Genomic DNA, 21,365 nt, shown 5'->3' on the forward strand with positions numbered 1-21,365 from the left:
AGACACATAGATCAATGGAACAGAATAGAGAGCCCAGAAATAGACCCTCAACTCTATGGTCAACTCATCTTCGACAAAGCAGGAAAGAATGTCCAATGGAAAAAAGACAGCCTCTTCAATAAATGGTGCTGGGAAAATTGGACAGCCACATGCAGAAAAATGAAATTGGACCATTTCCTTACACCACACACAAAAATAGACTCAAAATGGATGAAGGACCTCAATGTGCGAAAGGAATCCATCAAAATCCTTGAGGAGAACACAGGCAGCAACCTCTTCGACCTCTGCCGCAGCAACATCTTCCTAGGAACAACGCAAAAGGCAAGGGAAGCAAGGGAAAAAATGAACTATTGGGATTTCATCAAGATCAAAAGCTTTTGCACAGCAAAGGAAACAGTTAACAAAATCAAAAGACAACTGACAGAATGGGAGAAGATATTTGCAAACGACATATCAGATAAAGGACTAGTGTCCAGAATCTATAAAGAACTTAGCAAACTCAACACCCAAAGAACAAATAATCCAATCAAGAAATGGGCAGAGGACATGAACAGACATTTCTGCAAAGAAGACATCCAGATGGCCAACAGACACATGAAAAAGTGCTCCATATCACTCGGCATCAGGGAAATACAAATCAAAACCACAATGAGATATCACCTCACACCAGTCAGAATGGCTAAAATCAACAAGTCAGGAAATGACAGCTGCTGGCGAGGATGTGGAGAAAGGGGAACCCTCCTACACTGTTGGTGGGAATGCAAGCTGGTGCAGCCACTCTGGAAAACAGCATGGAGGTTCCTCAGAATGTTGAAAATAGAACTGCCCTATGACCCAGCAATTGCACTATTGGGTATTTACCCTAAAGATACAAATGTAGTGATCCAAAGGGGCACATGCACCCGAATGTTTATAGCAGCAATGTCCACAATAGCCAAACTATGGAAAGAACCTAGATGTCCATCAACAGATGAATGGATCAAGAAGATGTGGTATATATACACAATGGAATACTATGCAGCCATCAAAAGAAATGAAATCTTGCCATTTGCGACAACATGGATGGAACTAGAGCGTATCATGCTTAGCGAAATAAGTCAAGCAGAGAAAGACAACTATCATATGATCTCCCTGATATGAGGAAGTGGTGATGCAACATGGAGGCTTAAGTGGGTAGGAGAAGAATAAATGAAACAAGATGGGATTGGGAGGGAGACAAACCATAAATGACTCTTAATCTCACAAAACAAACTGAGGGTTGCTGGGGGGAGGGGTTTTGGGAGAAGGGGGTGGGATTATGGACATTGGGGAGGGTATGTGCTTTGGTGAGTGCTGTGAAGTGTGTAAACCTGGTGATTCACAGACCTGTACCCCTGGGGATAAAAATATATGTTTATAAAAAAAAAAAAAAAAAAGAAAGGACAAATACCCAACTTTTGTAGCAACATGGACGGGACTGGAAGAGATTATTATGCTGAGTGAAATAAGTCAATCAGAGAGAGTCAATTATCATATGGTTTCACTTATTTGTGGAGCATAACAAATAGCATGGAGGACATGGGGAGTTAGAGAGGAGAAGAGAGTTGGGGGAAATTGGAAGGGGAGGTGAACCATGAGAGACTATGGACTCTGAAAAACAATCTGAGGGTTTTGAAGGGGTGGGGGGTGGGAGGTTGGGGTACTAGGTGGTGGGTATTATAAAGGGCACGAATTGCATGGAGCACTGGGTGTGGTGAAAAATAATGAATACTGTTATGCTGAAAATAAAAAATAAATTTAAAAAAAAAATAAAAAAAAATAAATAAATATCAGTGGCTTCTCTATTTTTCATGTAGCGTGTTTGCAGCATTCCTTTATTGTACTTGCCCTCAATTGGGAATAATGTATAAATAATAAAAATATAACCTATCCTTGAGTTTTATTTAAAATATATTCAATTCTGCCTCTGCCTTGGGAGCAACATTATTCTTTTGCACCTAAAATTAATAAAATATTCTTAAAAGGTAGAAGGAAAAATTTAAAGTTACTTCTCTGAAAAAACATTTTTATGAAACTAATAAAATTGGTTGATAATATAAAGTTACATTTATAGAGAACATGTTATGCTTCAAAGTCTGTAAGAGGAACTTAAAAAATATGCATCATAGTCATAGGAACTCTTTAAGGTAGGTTTTATTTTATTTATTTATTTATTTATTAAAAGATTTTTATTTATTTGACAGACAGATCACAAGTAGGCAGAGAGGCAGGCAGAGAGAGAGAGAGAGGAGGAGGAGGCAGGCTCCCTGCTGAGCAGAGAGCCTGATGTGAGGCTCGATCCCAGGACCCTGGGATCAGGGTGTGAGCTGAAGCCAGAGGCTTTAACCACTGAGCCTCCCAGGGCCCCTTCAGTTAAGGTTTTAAATTGTCTTCCATTTTATTAGCAGGGGAAATAGAAGTTTAAAAAAGCTAAGTAAATATTAAACCTCAGGATGTCTGGTTCTAGATCTGTTCTCTGTTATTATATCAGAGTAAGGTGCTTTCCAAAATGTAGTAAAGATATAGTTATAATCACAAATACTTCCTTTTTCTCAGGTGGTAAGGTAAAATGTTTAGCTTGATGATACTACTTTTACATGAAAGGACTATTAGCCCTGTACTAGTGACTCCTGTGTATAGAACTAAAGCTTCCTTCATTGAGTCATTGCATTAGTGGTTTATATATCTTTTTAGTTCCATAATTAGTCAGTGGGTGAAAGTAATAAATTATGTTGTTCCCACACTGCGGTAGCTCTTTGGTTTCATTTTCTAGATAATTCAGAATGATAGGATCAGGGCAATCTTGAGAGTTAGGGAATTGTCAAAAGAAGCTTAGGAAATTGTCAAAAAAAGCTTCATATGTGGATTTCTCTAGATTAACAAGACGTGGAGAACTTAGTTAAGCACATACTATGTGTAAGACACTGTGCTAAGTGTAAGGGATGTACTGTGGAGAGTAAGCCATCGTGCTGTATCTTACAGTTTATTAGGACTGTATTTATTTCAAGATGGAGTGGACCATGTGGTACAGTGAGAAGAATTAAGAAAAAACTATGGCAAGTAAATAGTAATAGTCAAAGATAATTAAGGAAAGAGGGTTGGAAGAAAAAAAGTTGATATTTCTTCTATTAGAATATAAGTTTCCCGAGGCCAGACTTGATTATTGTTATACCCCTCGTGTATAGCACAGTGCCTGATAATGTGCTTAGTAAACACTTGTTTAAATGAGTGAAGAGTTGAAAAGAGATGAATGGAAGATTAAACAGGAGAGAAGAGAATGACAGTAAAGTATAGGGGAGAGAGGTATAAACAGAGGAGTGAAAAGTAGTAAAGAGAGCTTTCTATCAAATTCAGCTTTTATGTAACATGGCCAAGACAGTATAGAGAGGCTGGTCTTTACTGTCTTACCTCCAGGCTGGGGTGACAGAAGGTGGTTGGGACAGGTTCTGAGATAGTGTCCTGTGATCTGGACTTTCATGAGATCATGTAACAGCAAAGCATTACATGTGAGTACTATTTATTTTTTTATAAGTGTTTAATAAATAACTTGAAACCAGAATTTAAAATGTAGCTTTCTTGAGAATATGCTTGAATTTTAATATAGTAAGGATTTTTTTTAATCTAGTAGTGAGGATATGAACTATTCTACAAAAGTGTATTTTCCAGATAACTGAAGTTTCTATCACCATCAAATGAAAAAATGCAATTTTACTAGATTTGATGTAAATTTATTTTTATATTTTTAAAAATATATATATTATATATATTATAAATATAATATTTGTATTATATTTGATGTAATTTTATTTTTATATTAGAGAGAGAGAGAGAATGAGTGGGGGAGGGGCAGGGAAAGAGGGAGAGAAAAGCAGAATCCCTGCTGAGTGGGGAGCCTGACTCAAGGCTTGATCTCAATCTCCTGAGATCATGACCTGAGCTGAAGTCAGACACTTAACTGATGAGCCACCCCAGGGCCCCTAGATTTGAAGTAAATTTCTTATAAATATATGTAAACCTAAAGAAAATTAATTTTACCTTTTCCTTCTGATTCTGGATCATTATTATATAGGCAACATAGGTTATCTTTTGCTGCAGTAATGTCTTCAGAAAGTATTAAGATTCATTATGTTACTTAACTCTAAACAAAAATGAAATAATCTGGATTGCTATATTTTGAGCAAACTCTCCAGTGCCTCTTCTTATAAAACACTAATCCCATCATGAGTTCTGTACCCTCAAAAACTCATCTAACTCTAATAAGTTCCCTTCCCAAGCACCACACACTAGGACTTAGGGCTTCTGTATAGGAATTTTGAGGAGATACAGTTCAGTTCATAGCCCATACACATATATGTATTTTAATATAAATGGAACCATGCTATATTTATTCTTCATCATGCCTTTCAATTTAAAAATATTTCTTTGAAGAAAGTTACATTTGTATATCTCATTCTTTTTAGTGATTACGTGCCACTTTGTGTGGATTAAAATTTATTCAACCATTCCCCTGTTGATGGACACTTATGTTTTCTTGTTCTTTTTTTTTTTTTTTTATAAACAGTGTTGCAACGAACCTTCATATGGGCAAATTTTGTATACATTGTAAAGTATTTTGGTAAGATAGATTTTTAGATGTTTAGGAATATTCTTAATTTTTTTAGATATTCAGATAATATTCTAATTTGAAGTTTGAAAAACAATCCCAAGTTGATTTCTAAGAAATTTGTGCCAGTGTTGTCACATCAACAGTGTATGTGTTTCTGTTACTATTTTTTACAATATTGAGAATACTGGATATTATCTCTTTTTTCATACTTACCAAAATTATTATATGAAAAATAAATTTGCTATTTATTTCATCTGCAGATATTTAATTGTGGGTTAGGTTATAAATATTTTCATATGCTTTTTGATCATTTGCATTTTTTCTTGATGAAATTTCAATTATGTTCTTTGTCCATTTTCATAATTGGTTGTCATATTCTCTAAGAGGGCTTGATTTTTTTTTTTTTAAAGATGATTTATTTGATAGAGAGAGAGAACAGGGTGGGGAGGGGCAGAGAGAGAAAAACTTAAGCAGAATCTGTGCTGAATAGGGAGCCCAGTGCAGGGTTTGATCTCACCGACCCTGAGGTCACTACCTGCACTGAAACCAAGAGTTAGATGCTTAACTGAGTGCACTACCAGGTACCCCATTCTAAGAAGGCTTTTGCTTGTAATTTGCACTGCAAATATTTCTTTATAGTTTGACTCTAAATTCTGACTTTATCATCTCTTTAACTTCTAATAAATTTAAACTTTTATAGAGTTGGATTATTAAATATTTTCTTTTGTATATTTTGGGTTTTATATATTGCTTTAAAAGGCTGATGATAAACATTTTATTTTATTTTAGATTTTATTTATTTATTTGACAAACAGAGATCAAAAGTAGACAGAAAGGCAGGTGGAGAGAGAGAGGAAGGGAAGCAGGCTCCCTGCCAAGCAGAGAGCCCTATGAGGGGCTCGATCCCAGGACTCTGGGATCATGACCTGAGCCCAAGGCAGAGGCTTTAACCCCCTGAGCCACCCAGGTGCCCTCCCTAAAACTTTTAATGTGATATGATAGGTGTGTGTGTTTTTGTGGTAGGGATATTTCTATTTAGGACAAGTGCATTTTGTGCAACCAAAAATTATCTGGTCTATATGTACATATTAATTTTGTCTATTTAATTGTTAATACCTATATGGAAAATACCTGTAAAGCATTATTATATTATATGAAAAGAAATAGCTTACTATCCACTTAAATTGCCCATTCAATTGAGCCTCATTTTCTTTTCTTTAAAATATGGATAATACTATCTATCTCATTGGTTGTTGTGAGAATTAAATGAGATAACATATGCCAAAAATACTAGATGCCATTTACTCAGTACCTACTAAGTACCAGTTGTTATATATGCATTAGTTTATACGATCCCCAAAATAATGCTTTGAGGCAGGTAGTACTGTACTCAAGTTACAAGTGAGAAAATAGACCTAATGAGCTTGTGCAACTTGCCCAGCATCTCATAAAAAGTAGGAAAGCCAAAATGTAAATACATGTTTGTCTGAAAACAAAAACCATGGTCTTTTCTCTATACCTTCCTCCTGGGACAGTACGGGTATTTATTTGCTTAAATCCTTTCTTCTTTTTTAATTTTCTGTTTCTCTTTTTCTATTTAATGACTAAGACTTTCAGACTTGCCCTGCAATACTACCTGTGATTATTGAAATATTCCTTTCTGCATTGTCCAGTAAGGTTGCCACTAGATACATGTGTCTGTTTAGCAGTCAAAAGGTGGTTAATGCAACCCAGGATTTTTACTTTATTTTGAATTAAATTACATGTGGCTACCATTTTGGAAATCACCATCTTAGATGTATGAATGCTCAGGGTGTGGGCATACAGTGAGTGTAACTGACTTTATTGATTGATGATGAGGAAACTGTTCATTCTAGGTTGAAAGCTATAGCAGAGGAACTTACACAGACACAGCAGATGCTCTTAAACAAGGAGGAGGCTGTCTTGGAACTAGAGAAGAGAATTGAGGAATCTTCTAAGACCTGTGAAAAGAAGTCTGAGTGAGTAAAACAAAAATAATTTGAAGGAAGAAAGTTTAATTGATTTATTTTTACGGAATACTTCAGTTATGTATTGTCATGGATGTAAAATTTCTAGAAGCTGAAATTTCATTTTAAGTGTAAAACTTGGTGTTGTTGAGTTACTTTCTAGGACTCTGGAAAACTGATCTGGGTTTTGTCAATGTAGGATACCAATCATGTCTCAATATTTTAACAGTTTAAACTACTTTCTGAAAAATCTTGTTAAAAGTTGTCTCTATTCCCCTCATCAGTGTCTACCAGATTCACTCTGCACTTCTTGTTAAGAAAGTAGCAGATCAGTGTTACCTAGAAATGGGCTTCTCTGTGTTAGAAGGAAGCAAACATACTTATGAGAAAATAGCAGTCTGCTTCACTTATGAAAATCCCTTTAAGATTTGCTGTGCTGTTCTGTCTTACTGTTGTTTTTCTTGCTGATTTCTGGATCTGTAAATATCCTACTGGATTTTTAAACTTTACTTGCGTGGGAATACTGTTGTTTTTACTGATACCACTAATTATATTATATTTTCAAATGTTTACATTTTGATCTATAATTTAAAATTTATATTCTGGTCATAGTTATTATTTGCATCTCCAACAGGTGTTGTGACTAGTATGGTTTCTCTACTCCTGACTGGAGTATATATAAATTTCTTGCTATCATTTTCTCATCACTGGCTTGATTTATCAATGTTCTCAAGGAAATTGTGATATGTCACATTTCTCTGGTCTTACTTGCTCTTTCTACATAACTTCTCAGTTATTCTCTCAAATCTCATATCCTCTCATCTCCCCCATCATAGGCAACAAATGGACCTCTTCTATCTATATTACAGAAAAAAAATTAAAATCATCAGGTGGCAACTCCCTTATTTTCTGTGACTAGATATACACATCCACTGCATTTGTACCCATTTTCTGTGCTTGCTTCCAGAGTGGAACTTCTCCTTGTCCTAAGTCCACTTCTTGGGCCTGTTTTTGGTATCTTGTCATCTCATACTTTCTCAGAGAATTTAAATATTTATCATATTATGTTCACCTTTTCTTCTCAATTGGGTCCAGTGCTCACTTTTTAAATACGATTAAGTCTTGGCTCTTAAAAACAATTTCCACCCCAGATTACCCTTCTGTATTCATATATCCTCCAAACTGCCTTTACCCTCTGTTTTCTTATTCATACTTGTTCTAAGAGTAATTATTTTCACCATTTCTTCAACTCCCACTTAGTTCTCAACCCACGTACCTAGCTTCTGCCCCGTCACCATTGAAATAGTTTATCTGTAAGATATCCAGTGACCTATTCATTGCTAAATTTAACTAGTGTCTTACTTGACCTCCTCTCAGTATCTGGTTTTGTTGACTACATATTTCTTCTTTTCCCTTGGTTTTTGGGACCGGATCTTTTGCCTTTCTTTCTGGCTACTTCTTTATAATCTCATTTTCCTCCACTAAGCCAATCTATTTTGGAGTTATTCGAGGAATGGCTCTAGGCTTTGTACTCCTCTCTTCCTCTTCGCTCCCTAGATGGTTTCCTGAAGATGACCCAAATTTATTATTCTTGCTTAGATTTTTCCTCTGACCTCAATGCCATTTAGTCAATTGCCAACTTGACATGATTGCTTAGATGTCTTAGAAGTATCCTAGGGGCGCCTGGGTGGCTCAGTGCGTTAGGGCCTCTGCCTTCGGCTCGGGTTGTGGTCTCTGGGTCCTGGGATGGAGCTACATGTCGGGCTCTCTGCTTGGTGGGGAGTCTGCTTCCCCCTCTCTCCCTCTGCCTGCCTCTGCCTGCTTGTGATCTCTGTCTGTCAGGTAAATAAATAAAATCTTAAAAAAAAAAAAAAAAGTAGTATCCTAAATTTCCCATGTTTAAGACTGAATTAAAAATCTCAGTACATCCCACACCCACACCAGTTCAACCCCGTTCACTGTTAGTATTCCTTTTTTCAGTGAGTGGTAACACCATCTATTCTATTATACAGCCCAGAATATTAGGGGCCCACCTCTCCCACCTATACTCTGACTCTTTTTATAACTTGGCATTAAATATTATATTGGAGTCCATGAGCTTTTTAAATACAAGAACAAGAAAATTTGAGTTGCTCTGGGCATTACCTTAATAAATATGGAAAATTTCAGTATTGCATCAATAGAAGATTCTATTTGGATTATAAAAATAAAATTTATCAGCCATTGCACATATGAAATTCAAAAAAGAATTATATTTTGCTTTTCTGTGTTTTGGGATAATTTCTTGACATGTTTACAGAAGACCAAGTAGTTTTACTTTTTACAGTTCTGTAAATGTATACATTATAAATTACTCCTGTTTTAAAATTTAGTGGCTATAAAGAAAGACCATTTGGTGGCTGATCCTCTCACCAGCATATCTGACTATACATTGTTGGAGGGGACAATCTTTACGTGTTACCTTAATCTAGAAATTATGAGATTCTTGGATTTTTTTTTTTTTTTGCTCTATTTTCTTGACTCAAATCTTTAATTCTCTCTTTCTCTACATAATGAATATGACTCATTTTCCTACACCTATTTATATTTATCAGGAAATGAAAATTGGGGTATAGGAGAGGGACCTTAAAGGGTGGTAAATATGTGGGAAATAATGTTTATTGAGTTTTTACTCTCTCCCACATGTTATGCCAGATGTTTTATATATATTACCACATTGAATATTATCTTCGCTACACCTTTGGTGTATTTGCCTCTATTTTCCCTTTATGACTTAGTTAAAAAATTACAATTACATACTTAGTCAGTGGTAGAAAATCCATGAATTCCTGACTCCACAGTGTATGTCTTTTTGATCACAGCATCAGATTGATCTTACTATTTTAAAAATCTTCTTATGAGAGTAAGTTAAAAAGGGATAAGTATGTCAAGCAGTTCAGGGGAGGAGTCTTGGTTAACCCAAATTCTGTTAACCCTTTGTTATCATGATGTTTTTATTGTTAGCTTCATGGCATAATCTTGAAAATATTAAGTACATTTGTGTAACTAAGCCGTCATTGTGAAATCTCATTAATTCAGATATTAGTAGGATTGAAGTTTGTCTTTGACTTATATATTAAAATATTTTGCTAAACAAATAACCTGAAAGGGATTCTAGTGAAAATGTTTGCATTTCAGTTTCTTAATAATTAATAAACGTTTCCTTTTTTGTGTATGTATTTGTATAAATCTACATATGTATTTGTATATATCTACATATGTATTTAAGTACACTTATATAGTTGAAAGCAATTTTGATCCAGTTTTAGAAATAAATTTATAATTTTTTTACTGGGCAATACTTTTTTAGCTTCATATATTGTTAATTGGAAGTAATAAAACAATAAAACAGAACTACAGCTCTTCACAAATGCTGTAAGTATCCTATAAGTTATGTATTTGTACTCATGAATTATTGCAATTATTCTGAATTTCTACCTAACAGAAAGCATTATTTGTTCGGTTGAAATATAACATAATAAGAAACTGAAGTTAAAACCTTTAAATTTGAGTTTAACATAAATGTCTCTAAAACATCTTATCGTAACAGGGAAAAAATAAGTAATATAAGAAATCATTTGATAACTTTGATTCCTGTAATTGAATAATCTAAAGTGAAAAATAAACTTAAAGAATGGTTTTATGTGACATTAAATTCACACTAATGAGTCAAGTTTTAGTTTATATAAGTGATGCAGGTCTCAGTTGAAATGTAGCTGTTGTAGAATTATATTTAAAAAAAAAATAGAGTAAAAGGAATAAAACCAACCACTTGAAATGGTATAATTTTAATACAACACTAAGTGTTACTGTAGTATATATAACTTTACTCATTACTTCTAAAGCATATTTATTCAAATGGAAATAATATCAATCTTCCCCTGATTTATGATCCTTGAATACTGTGTTAGAAAACAGTTTATGGGAAAGTACGCCAAGCATATGTTATTTATAGCTCAATGGCATGAAGAGCAAGTATTATTATTATTGGTTTTAATGCTTGGGTTGACTTCCAAAAATTGAATGATTACTCAATTTTGTGTTGTTTTGTGCCATTATCATCTAATACTTAAAAATTCTTTATATATTATAAAATCAAAACTCTTAGAGCCATGCAGAATCTTAAGAGCTCATTTGATTCAGCCTCCTTGCCTTTCAAATTATGTGACATCAGAAGCCCCGAAATTTTAAGAGACTTGCAAAATGTCACAGCTAGCTTATAGTTAAGGTAAGACTTGAGCAATCTAAGTTATTATACTAGTCTACAAATTCAGGGACCTTTTATTTTTGTCTCAGGATTTAAAAATTATGTGTGTCACAAAAAAAGTCCTGCCTAAATAATTCATTCAGTAATATTTATTGCATGTCTTGTTAGGTGCTGTGAATCAATGAAAGGTAAGATATATATTGTCCCATGTCTTATGAAGCTTACACTTTCATGGAGTAGACTAATACAAATAAGAAATTAACAATTATGATAATTGCTATAAAATAAAGAATTCAGATAGAAGAATAATATAGGAACAGCTACTTAAGATAGGTAGTCAGGGGTCTCCCAGAAAGTGGCATTTTTGCTAGATGTGAAGGACAGAAGGTGCCCTCCATATGAAGAATGCATGCAAAAGGTAGCCAGCTATAGGAAATAAGTTGCACAGGCAAAGGTCCTGATCCCATCCATGTTTTAAATTTATTTATGGTTTTCCTATATATCTTGTGTTATGTAGTCATTTATTTTCTATAATTTTCTTCTTACTGTAGTATGTATAACTTGTTTGCTATATGGTATTATAAGCATAAAAATAATTATATAGTAACTGGTATAGTGATTATAACCATACCTTTAAAAAAGTAACTACTGAACAAAAGCAAGACATTACCGTATGTGAAATTATATCATTATACATAAAACTCAGTAAGATTAATTGTTAAAAAAGCTAATGTTGCTCATTAATTTCATGATTATACATGTCAATTAAAAAAGTTAGGACAAAAGCCATACAACAGGACATATACCTCCCCAGAAAATCTCATTGTTCTTCAAAACCACTAAACTACAAGCCAGGAAATGTGTATTTTAATCTAATTCCTGGTATTAGGATAATGTCTCAGAATAACCAAGTGATTGCCATTATGATACAGTACAATAGAGATTTAGAACTACTGAAGGAGAATAAAAAAGACCTATCCTTAAAACAGAGTGCAAATGAGATTATAAAAACCTTACTTTACCGGAGGAGGTATGATGCAGCAGCGGTGATACTATCTTTAAACAATTAAAAAAATTTTCATATAATTATAGATTGACATATAGTTGTAAGAATCAATACAGAGAGATCCCATGTACCCTGTACTCAGTTCTCCCAGTAGTAAAATCTTGCAGAGCTATGATATAATATTATAATCCAGATACTGACATTGACACAATAAAGGTACAGAATGTTTCCATCATTGCAAGGGTCCCTTGTGTTGGGTTTTTGTAGCTACTCTGCCTTCTATCTCATACCCTTTTCCTAACTCCTGACAACTGTTAGTATGTTCTCCATTTCTACAGTTTTTTTCTTTTCAAGAATTTTATGTAAATGGAATCACACAGTATGCAGTCTCTTGAGATTGGCTTTTTACATTGATTGTAATCCATCTAGGAATTCTCATTCCTCTTTATTGTTATTAGTAGTCTATGGTGTGGTGGTAGTTTCTTAAGGCAGCCGTAACAAAGTACTGCATACTTGGTGGCTTAAAAAATGAATTTATTCTCTCCTAGTTCCAGAGGCCAAAAGTCTCAAATGTGGTCTTGGCAGGCTGGTTTCTTCTGATGGCTCTTAGGGAAACTTAGATCCATACCTCCCTCCTGACTTCTCTACTGGCTGGCAAACTTGGGCTTTCCTGGTTTATAGAAGCATCACTTCAATCTCTGCCTTTACCTTCGTACAATGTTCTGGGTGTTCTTCTCAGTATCTGGTTTCTTCTTCTTACAAGGACACGAGCCATAGACATTAAAGGCCAATCCACTCCAGTATGACTTCATCTTCATTAATTACATCTGCAACAACCCCATCCCCAAATTAAGGTCATGTTCTGAGGTTCTTGGTGATAGGATGAACATGTCTTCTTAGAGGACACAGTTTAGCCCATAACAGTATGGATAATTTGTCTAATCATTCACCCTTTGAAGAATATCTGGTTTGTTTCCAGTTTTTGGCTATTACAAATAAACATGCTTCCAACATTTAGTAAGGGTTTTTGTGTGAACATAAGTTTTAATTTCTCTGGGATAACCTTGAGTGTGATTGCTGGTTTCCTACCAGCAATTTGTGAGTGATCAGTGTCCCTTCTCCTCATCCTTGCTAGGATGTGGAATGGTCACCATATTTTATTTGAGCCATTCTCATAGATGTGTACAGATACCTATTTTTTTTTATATTAAGATTTTATATTTTAGAGCAGCTTAAGTTTCACACCAAAATTGAGGGGAGGGTTCAGAGATTTTCCATACACCCCTGCCCTGACACATGCATATTCTACCCCATTATTAGTATCCTTCACAAGAGTGTTAACATTTACAGTTGATGAACTTACAATGACACATCATTATCACTCAAAGTCCTTAGTTTAAATTACGTTTCATTCTAGGTGGCTCAGTTGGTTAAATGACTGACTCTCAATTTGGCTCATGTCATGATCTCAGGGTGTTGGGATGAGCCTCATGTTGGGCTCCACACTCAGCAGGGAGTCTGCTTGAATTTTTCTTTCTCTCCCTCCTGCTGCCCCCACCTCTGCTCATACATGTGCATGCTCATTCTCTCTCAAATAAATCTTTAAAACCTTACATTAAAAAAAATAAAGTATGCTTCACTCTTGTACATTCTGTGAATTTGAGCAATGTGTAATAATGTGTATCCATCATTGTGGTATCATGAAGAGTAATTTTTGCTAAAAATCCTCTGTGCTCTAGTTGTTTATCCTCCAGCCCCATCCTCAACTGTTGTCAACTGCTGATCTTTTCATTATCTCCATAGCTTTGCCTTTTCCAGAATGTCATGTATTTAGAATCAGACATGATGCAGCGTTTTCACATTGGTTTCTTTCACTTAATAATATGCAGTTAAGTCTCCTCCATGTCCTTTTGTAGTTTGGTAGCCCATTTGAGGACTGAATAATATTCCATTGTCTGAATGAACCACAATTTATCTATTCACCTTCTAAAGGACATCTTGGTTGCTTCCAATTTTGGCAATTATGAATAAAGCTGTTATATAAACATTTGTGTGCAGGCGTTTGTATGGACATAAGCTTTTAATTCCTTTGACCAAATACTAAGGAGTATGATTGTTTGATCTTATGGTAAGAGTATTTTTATTATTTTTGGTAAGTAATTGCCAAACTGTCTTTTAAAGTAGGTGGACCATTTTGTATTCCCACCAGCAATCAATGAGAGGTCCTGTTGCTTCACATCCTTGTCAGCTTTTGATGTTGTCAGTATTCTGGAGTTTGACCATCTCATAAGTCCGTCATGGTATCTCATTGGTGTTTTAATTTGCATTTCACTGAAGACATATGATATGGGGCATCTTTTCATGTACTTATTTTACATGAGTATATCTCCTTTGGTAAAATGTCTGTTAGGGTCTTTGACTATTTTTAAATCAGGTTGTTTTTCTTATTGTTGACGTTTAAGAGATCTTTGTATATTTCAGGTAACAGTCCTTTATCAGATGTGTGTTTTTCTCCCAGTGTGTGGCTTATCTTATTGCTCTCTTGACATTGTCTTTCAGAGAGCAAAAGTTTTTAATTTTGGTACAGTCTAGTTCATTGAATATTTCTTTCACAGATTGTACCTAAAAACCTATCACTATACCCAAGGCCATCTAGGTTTTCTCCTATGTATTGTCTAGGAGTTTTGTAGTTTATGTTTTGCATTTAAGTCTGTGATCCCTTTTGAGTTAATGTTTATGAATGGTATAAGTTCTGTATTTTTATTCATTTTTTTGATTTGGATGCCCAATTGTGCCAGCTCCATTTGTTGAAATACTAACTTTTTTCTTTTATGTTGATCCTTTTGGAAGACCCCATTTATTATCTGAAGGAAAATAAAGATGAAATAATAGTAATACAGAAATTGTAAATGCCATGAGAAGTCATGTTTAAAAATAGAGCTTTTTTAGGGACCCTGATTGGCTCAGTCGGTTAAGCATCTTCCTTTGGCTGAGGTCATGATCTCAAGGTACTAGAATCAAGCCCCACATTGGGCTCAGCAGGGAGCCTGGTTTTCCCTCTCCTTCTACCCCACCCATATCACTTGCTCACTCTCTCTCTCTCTCAAATAAATAAATAAAATCTTAAAAAAAAAATAGGGGCGCCTGGGTGGCTCAGTGGGTTAGGCCTCTGCCTTCGGCTCAGGTCATGATCTCTGGGTCCTGGGATCGATCCCCACATCAGGTTCTCTGCTCAGCAGGGAGCTTGCTTCCCCCCTTTCTCTCTGCCTGCCTCTCTGCCTATTTGTGATCTCTCTCTCTCTGTCAAATAAATAATAAAATAAAAAAATCTTTAAAAAAAGAGCCTTTTCTCTAAACTATATAATAAAGTTTAAATATTTTATTTTATTATTATTTTTATTGAACTACAGTTGTTATACAATATTATATTAGTTTCATGTGTAAAACATAGTGATTCAACATTTGTATACATTACAAAATGATCACTATATATCTAGTTACTATCTAGTTACAGTCTGGTATATATCTAGTTACTGTCACCAACAAAGTTATCATATTATTGACTATTTCCTATGCTGTACTTTATATCTTTGTGACTTACTCAGAAGTTTATACCTCGTAATTCCCTTTGTATTTTGCCCATTCTCCTTTCCCTCTCCCCTCTGGCAATCACCAGTTTATGAGTTTGTTTCTGTTTTGTTATTTAGAGTCTACATATAAGTGAAAACATATGGTATTTGTTTTTCTCTGTCTGATATTTTACTTAGCATAATACCCTCTAGGTCCATCCATATTGTCACAAGTGGCAAGATTTCATTCTTTTTTTTTTCTTTTTTCTTTTTTTAATGGCCAAGTAATATTTCATAATTTGGATTTATGTTACATATTTAAATATATTTGTGTTTTATATATATGAATAATCTTTATGTACAACACACCATACCACATCATCTTTATTTATTCATTAATAATGGATACTTAGGGGACGCCTGGGTGGCTCAGTTGGTTACTCAGCTGCCTTCAGCTCAGGTTATGATCCCAGCGTCCTGGGATCGAGTCCCACATCGGGCTGCTTGCTCCGCAGGGATCCTGCTTCTTCCTCTGACTCTGCCTTCCACTCTGTCTGCCTGTGCTCGCTCTCGCTTGCTCTCTCTCTGACAAATAAATAAATAAAATCTTTAAAAATAATAATAATAATAATGGATACTTAGATTTCTTCCGTATCTCGAGTGTTGTAAGTAATGCTGCAGTGAACATAGGGATGCAAATATCTTTACATGTTAGTGGTTTTGTTTTCTTTGGGTAAATACCCAGGAGTGGAATTGCTGGAATGTCTGGTATTTCTGTTTAAGTTATGCTTTTAATTCTTTCTATAATGGTTTAATCCTTCAGAAAATTTGTTTAGTACTTCATAAAGCTAAAACTAATATATTCACATCCTTCTTGTAACACAGGCATTTTTTTTCCCTGACTGAATAATACTTCTAACTCTTTAATATTTTTCTCCTAAGTCTATATTCTGTTTGTTACTGGCTACTGCACAATCATAACAGTCCTTCTAGTTCAGCCATTTAAAATGGACCAAAAATAGGTAGCATTTCTCTTAGGGTTTATATGTTAACTTAAAACAACACCAATTTATTCTCTTATATTTCTGGAATTTAATGTTGGAAATAAGTCTTATGGACCTAAAAGCAAGTTGTTGATGGGGTGAATTTCTCTGAAGGCTTTTGGAGGGAGTCTACGTTTTCTGTTTTTCCAGCTTCTAGAGACTTTCCTCATTTTTTGGCTCTTGGCCCCATATCACAGTGCCTTCCCTTTTTTTTTTTTTCCTTTTCTATTTATTTATTTATTTATTTTTTAGATTTTTTATTTTTATTTATTTGACAGAGAGAGATGACAAGCAGGCAGAGAGGCAGGCAGAGAGAGAGGAGGAAGCAGGCTCCCCGCTGAGCAGAGAGCCCAATGCGGGGCTCGATCCCAGGACCCTGGGATCATGACCCGAGCTGAAGGCAGTGGCTCAACCCACTGAGCCACATTGCCTTCTCTAACACCATCCCTTTTACTTCCCTCTTATCAGATCCTTATGCATATTGGGCTCACCTAAATCTTCCTAAAATAACTTCTTCATTCCAACATCCTTAACTTACAAAACTCCCTTTTGTTCTGTAAGATAACATATGCACAGGTTCTGGGGTGAAGGATGTTGTCATCTTTGGGGACCTGCTGTACAGTTGAAGAGATAATAAAATGTATATGTTTCACTCCTGTAAATGTATTTCTTTGAATTTTTTCAGCCGTTCAGTTAGTATTTGCTTTTTTGCAATTTTTGTTCCTTATTTGTCACCCCATATTTTAATTTGGTAGTTTATTTTCATTCTTTTGATTATCATTATTTTATTTTGCATTTTTCCATATTTATGAAATTTATTTACAAAAAGCTAATGGTAGCAGTAATGGTTTTAGAGTGTTAGTATTTTCAAGTATACTTCCCTGTTAATTGGTCCGCATTTGTGAAATCGTTCACCCTCTTTTTGGACTCATCCTGCAGATGTATGTGAATATGTGTTTTTACCATCTTATCCTGTACGTTTTGAGTTGTCCCTTATCTTCTTGTCATGTGATTCTTTTGGTAGCTATGTGATGCAAAGAAGGAAACTTCAAGAAGCTTTAGGTTCATAATGGGTGTAATCTTTTCCAGAACCCAGTCCTCATGAATTTATGTTCACAAGAATGGTTGTTTTAAAAAATCAACTTTCTCTGAAGAGATTCACAGAGGAAAAGTATATAAACAGTTTCTTATGAAAAAAGGCTTACTGGGGCGCCTGGGTGGCTCAGTGGTTTGGGCTGCTGCCTTCGGCTCGGGTCATGATCTCAGGGTCCTGGGATCGAGCCCCGCATCGGGCTCCCTGCTCCGCAGGAAGCCTGCTTCCCTCTCTGCCTGCCTCTCTGCCTGCTTGTGATCTCTGTCTGTCAAATAAATAAATAAAATCTTTAAAAAAAAAAAAAGCTTACTATCTAATATGGAAACCATATGAATTTATCAGGAAATTTGTGTGGATTTAGAACATAGGTCACAGATTTTTGAGCAATGATAATTGCTATTTACTGAATTCTTACTTTATGGTAGGTACTGTGTTAACAATTTTTAAAGTATTATTTCATTGTATTCAGAACAACCCTGACAATTTGGTATATTATCATTTTTTCCAGTGCTAAAACTGAAGATGGGAAAAACAACACGATTAAGTCATTAAGTTGAATCTGTTCTCATTCAGTATAATTACACTCTTTCCTTATGCCATGATGATTTTACTTGGGAAGTGTTAATGAGCTCTGACAGCATGGTATATCCTTGTTCATTGCTTTTGCTGTGAACTCGACTGGTTAAAGGGTTTGTCTTTTGAACATTGGTAGATTTCTGGTAAAAATAATCTTACTCATTAGTTCTACTTTTCCCAGATTTCACTCAGTTCTCTACATGAGTTATTATTTTGTTAATATACTCACCTGGAACTCACTGCAGTACAATGAGGAGATTATAGCTTTTCTTACAGCATTCACTGAGGCTGCATCCTGCTCCATTTGATTGGAATTGAGTTTTCAAAATGTTGATCAACATCATATTTATAAACAAATCTGTCTTAGTGGGCATTCCTTCTGCCTATGATTACTTATTCAATTAATATTGATCCATTTAAGTTCCAGTTTAAGGAGGTAACATTTTCTGATCTTATTCTCTGGTTTTGAAGTTTTCCCCTACTGACGATCTATTGTTGCTTACATATTAATAACCTATTTTCAATGGTACCTAGCGCAGTTTTTTAAGATATTAATAGACCATGTATGAGAGTGTTTCCAGAAGGTGTTCCTTGCCACCACTACCTTTTATGGCTTTCATGTGGATGAGTTAGTTTGAAATTCCTTTTAGGGCAGATCTCAGGGAATAGAAGTTCACAATAAGGCAACATGTGGCCTATGTAGTTTTCTAAAGAAGAAATGGGGAAGTCAACCGTCAGAACAGTTTTCTCCAACTCTAAAAACAGAACAGAACAGAAAACTGTCAGAACAGTTTTCTCCAACTCTAAAAACATACCCCTTGCAACATAAGCACAGCTTTTTCCCCACGTTGTCACCTTGATTTGATTTCTTTTTCCCAAGGCATAAATCTGAGTTCAACTATATTCCATTTGAGATTCTGCTTCAGTCATATTAATTCACTTTGGGTTCCACACTTCTCAGTGTCAATGTCCGTACTCTGTGAGATAGATGACTTCACTGTAGAGTAAAATGAATGCCATAGATGATATTGTATTTGAAAGCATCCTGAATTTGGTTTTCGCTTCCAAATATGTTCTTCCACTTTGTTGTTTTTGGTTTTCTGTTTTGTTAGTGCTAACATTTAGTAACTATTGTGATGACCCGAAAGCTGTTTAGTTTTATAATTCAAATGATTCTGAAGGATGGTTATAAAGATGAAAATGAAACAGAAGCATAATATGCTGATGTAGTTTACTTTAAAATCTTATTTCTTAAAGAAGTTGAAATAATTTATTCTTAATGTGTTCTTTTTCAGTATTGTGCTTCTACTAAGCCAAAAACAGACACTTGAAGAGCTGAAACAGTCAGTCCAGCAGCTGAAATGCGCTGAGGCAAAGTTTACAGCACAGAAAGAATTACTAGAGCAAAAAGTACAAGAAAATGATGGGAAAGAGCCACCTCCAGTAGTAAATTATGAAGAAGATGCACGATCAGTTACATCTATGGTAAGCCTAAAAGTAATCAAAAGAGAAACTTAAAAGCGTACTGTCTAGGTAATAAGTGGGTACAAAAATTAATTCTTTTGCTATGACAAATTATTACTCTTGTTAATATGCAGGTCCTATTAAACTTGTCTGTAAATGCAAAGTAGACTTGTCAGTCACCTCAGGTCACCTGGAGAACACTTTCAGGAACCACCTGTAGAGTCAGAGGAAAAAACTCTTCTCTTGCCTTCAAAACTGAATGAAAGACTGCAATATTTTTATTGCTGGGAGACAGCAGGAAGGTAGGGTGTTATTCTTAAGATAGAAGTAATAAGGAGAATATTTTTCATTATTTTCTTCTTAAGAACAGTAGAATCTTATTTATCTGAGATTGATGATATGTTTGTTTGATATTATAAACGTGATTTTTTAAAAAAATAGATTTTTCCTTGTGAATATTCTTAAACTACAATACACACATTCAAATCCACCAACTAGAAATCAGATTCATTATATATAGTTATATATAGTTTTATTAACTGTTTAAGAATGCCTAGTATGATTATTCTCCCTCCCTCTTCCCTTCCCTTTCTCCTTTCCTCCTTCTTTCCTTCCTTCCTTCCATCTTAAGTTGGTGGATCTCACCAAGCAGCACTTTTGCTCTCCAGGGGACATCTGGCAATATCTCCGGTTATTTTTGGTTGTTATAGTTAGTGGGTACTATAATAGGATCTGATGTGTAGAGGCCACTGATGATTCTGAGCATCCTGTAATGCACAGGACAGCCCCTGCCTTCACACTCCTAACAAAAAAGTATTCTACCCAAAATATCAGTAGTGCTAAGTTTGAAAAAACCCGAGCTCTGTCCTTGGCTTTTTCTGTGAGTAGCTGAATGTAGTCCATAGATAGAACTATCATAGTTAATGATGCTGTAACTGATATTTTAGTCATTTTTACTTTATGGAAATAGTACAATTTGATTGTTAAACATATTTATATGTCTCTGTAGGGAAAAAAGGCAGTATTTGAAAATGTGATGAATATGAAGTGTTTAAATTATTGTGGTTATTGGGGTGCCTGGGTGGCTCAGTGGATTAAGCCTTTGCCTTCAGCTCAGGTCATGATCTCAGGGTCCTGGGATTGAGTCCCACATCAGGCTCTCTGCTTGGCAGGAAGCCTGCTTCCCCTCTCTCTCTGCCTGCCTCTCTGCCTACTTGTGATCTCTCTCTCTCTCTGTGTCAAATAAATAAGTAAAAATCTTTATTTTATTTTATTTTTTATTTATTTATTTATTTGACAGACAGAGATCATAAGTAGACAGAGAGGCAGGCAGAGAGAGAGAGGAGGAAGCAGGCTCCCTGCTGAGCAGAGAGCCCGATGCGGGGCTCGATCCCAGGGTCCTGGGATCATGACCTGAGCCGAAGGCAGCGGCTTAACCACTGAGCCACACAGGCGCCCAGTAAAAATCTTTAAAAGTAAAAAAAAGTTATTGTGGTTATTCCCATTTTGTTATTAATTGAATCATACTAATCTGTATATTATATATATATTTTTTAATAATGAAAAAAATTAGATTTAGCCAACTGGACTCAGTTTAGATGATCCCAATTTTGTTGGCAACATCCAAAGCATCATAGTCAGGGACCAGTCAAACACTTGCCTTCTTCTCTCCATCAGGCCTGATCAAGGTGTTGAACTTGGCCACATCAATGTGGTAGAGCTTCTGCACAGCCTGTGTGATCTGGTGCTTGTTGGC

The 21,365-nt window shown here is 35.2% G+C and overlaps 1 protein-coding gene across 7 annotated transcripts in view; it reads left to right on the forward strand.

Moving 5' to 3' along the window:
• FER (FER tyrosine kinase) overlaps positions 1-21,365 on the forward strand; it is a 465,318-nt gene that overhangs the window by 117,488 nt on the left and 326,465 nt on the right. For all 7 annotated transcript variants that reach the window (XR_014310162.1, XM_082724902.1, XM_082724905.1 and 4 more), the window contains 2 exons: positions 6,502-6,624; positions 19,441-19,630. Coding sequence is in view for 6 of the 7 variants with exons in the window: in XM_082724902.1 (XP_082581028.1) it covers positions 6,502-6,624; positions 19,441-19,630 (313 nt within the window). In the remaining variant the exon portion in view is untranslated. The remainder of the gene's footprint in view (positions 1-6,501; positions 6,625-19,440; positions 19,631-21,365) is intronic.

This window comes from Mustela nivalis (assembly GCF_964662115.1).
Source record: "Mustela nivalis genome assembly, chromosome: 3".
NCBI lineage: Eukaryota > Metazoa > Chordata > Mammalia > Carnivora > Mustelidae > Mustela > Mustela nivalis.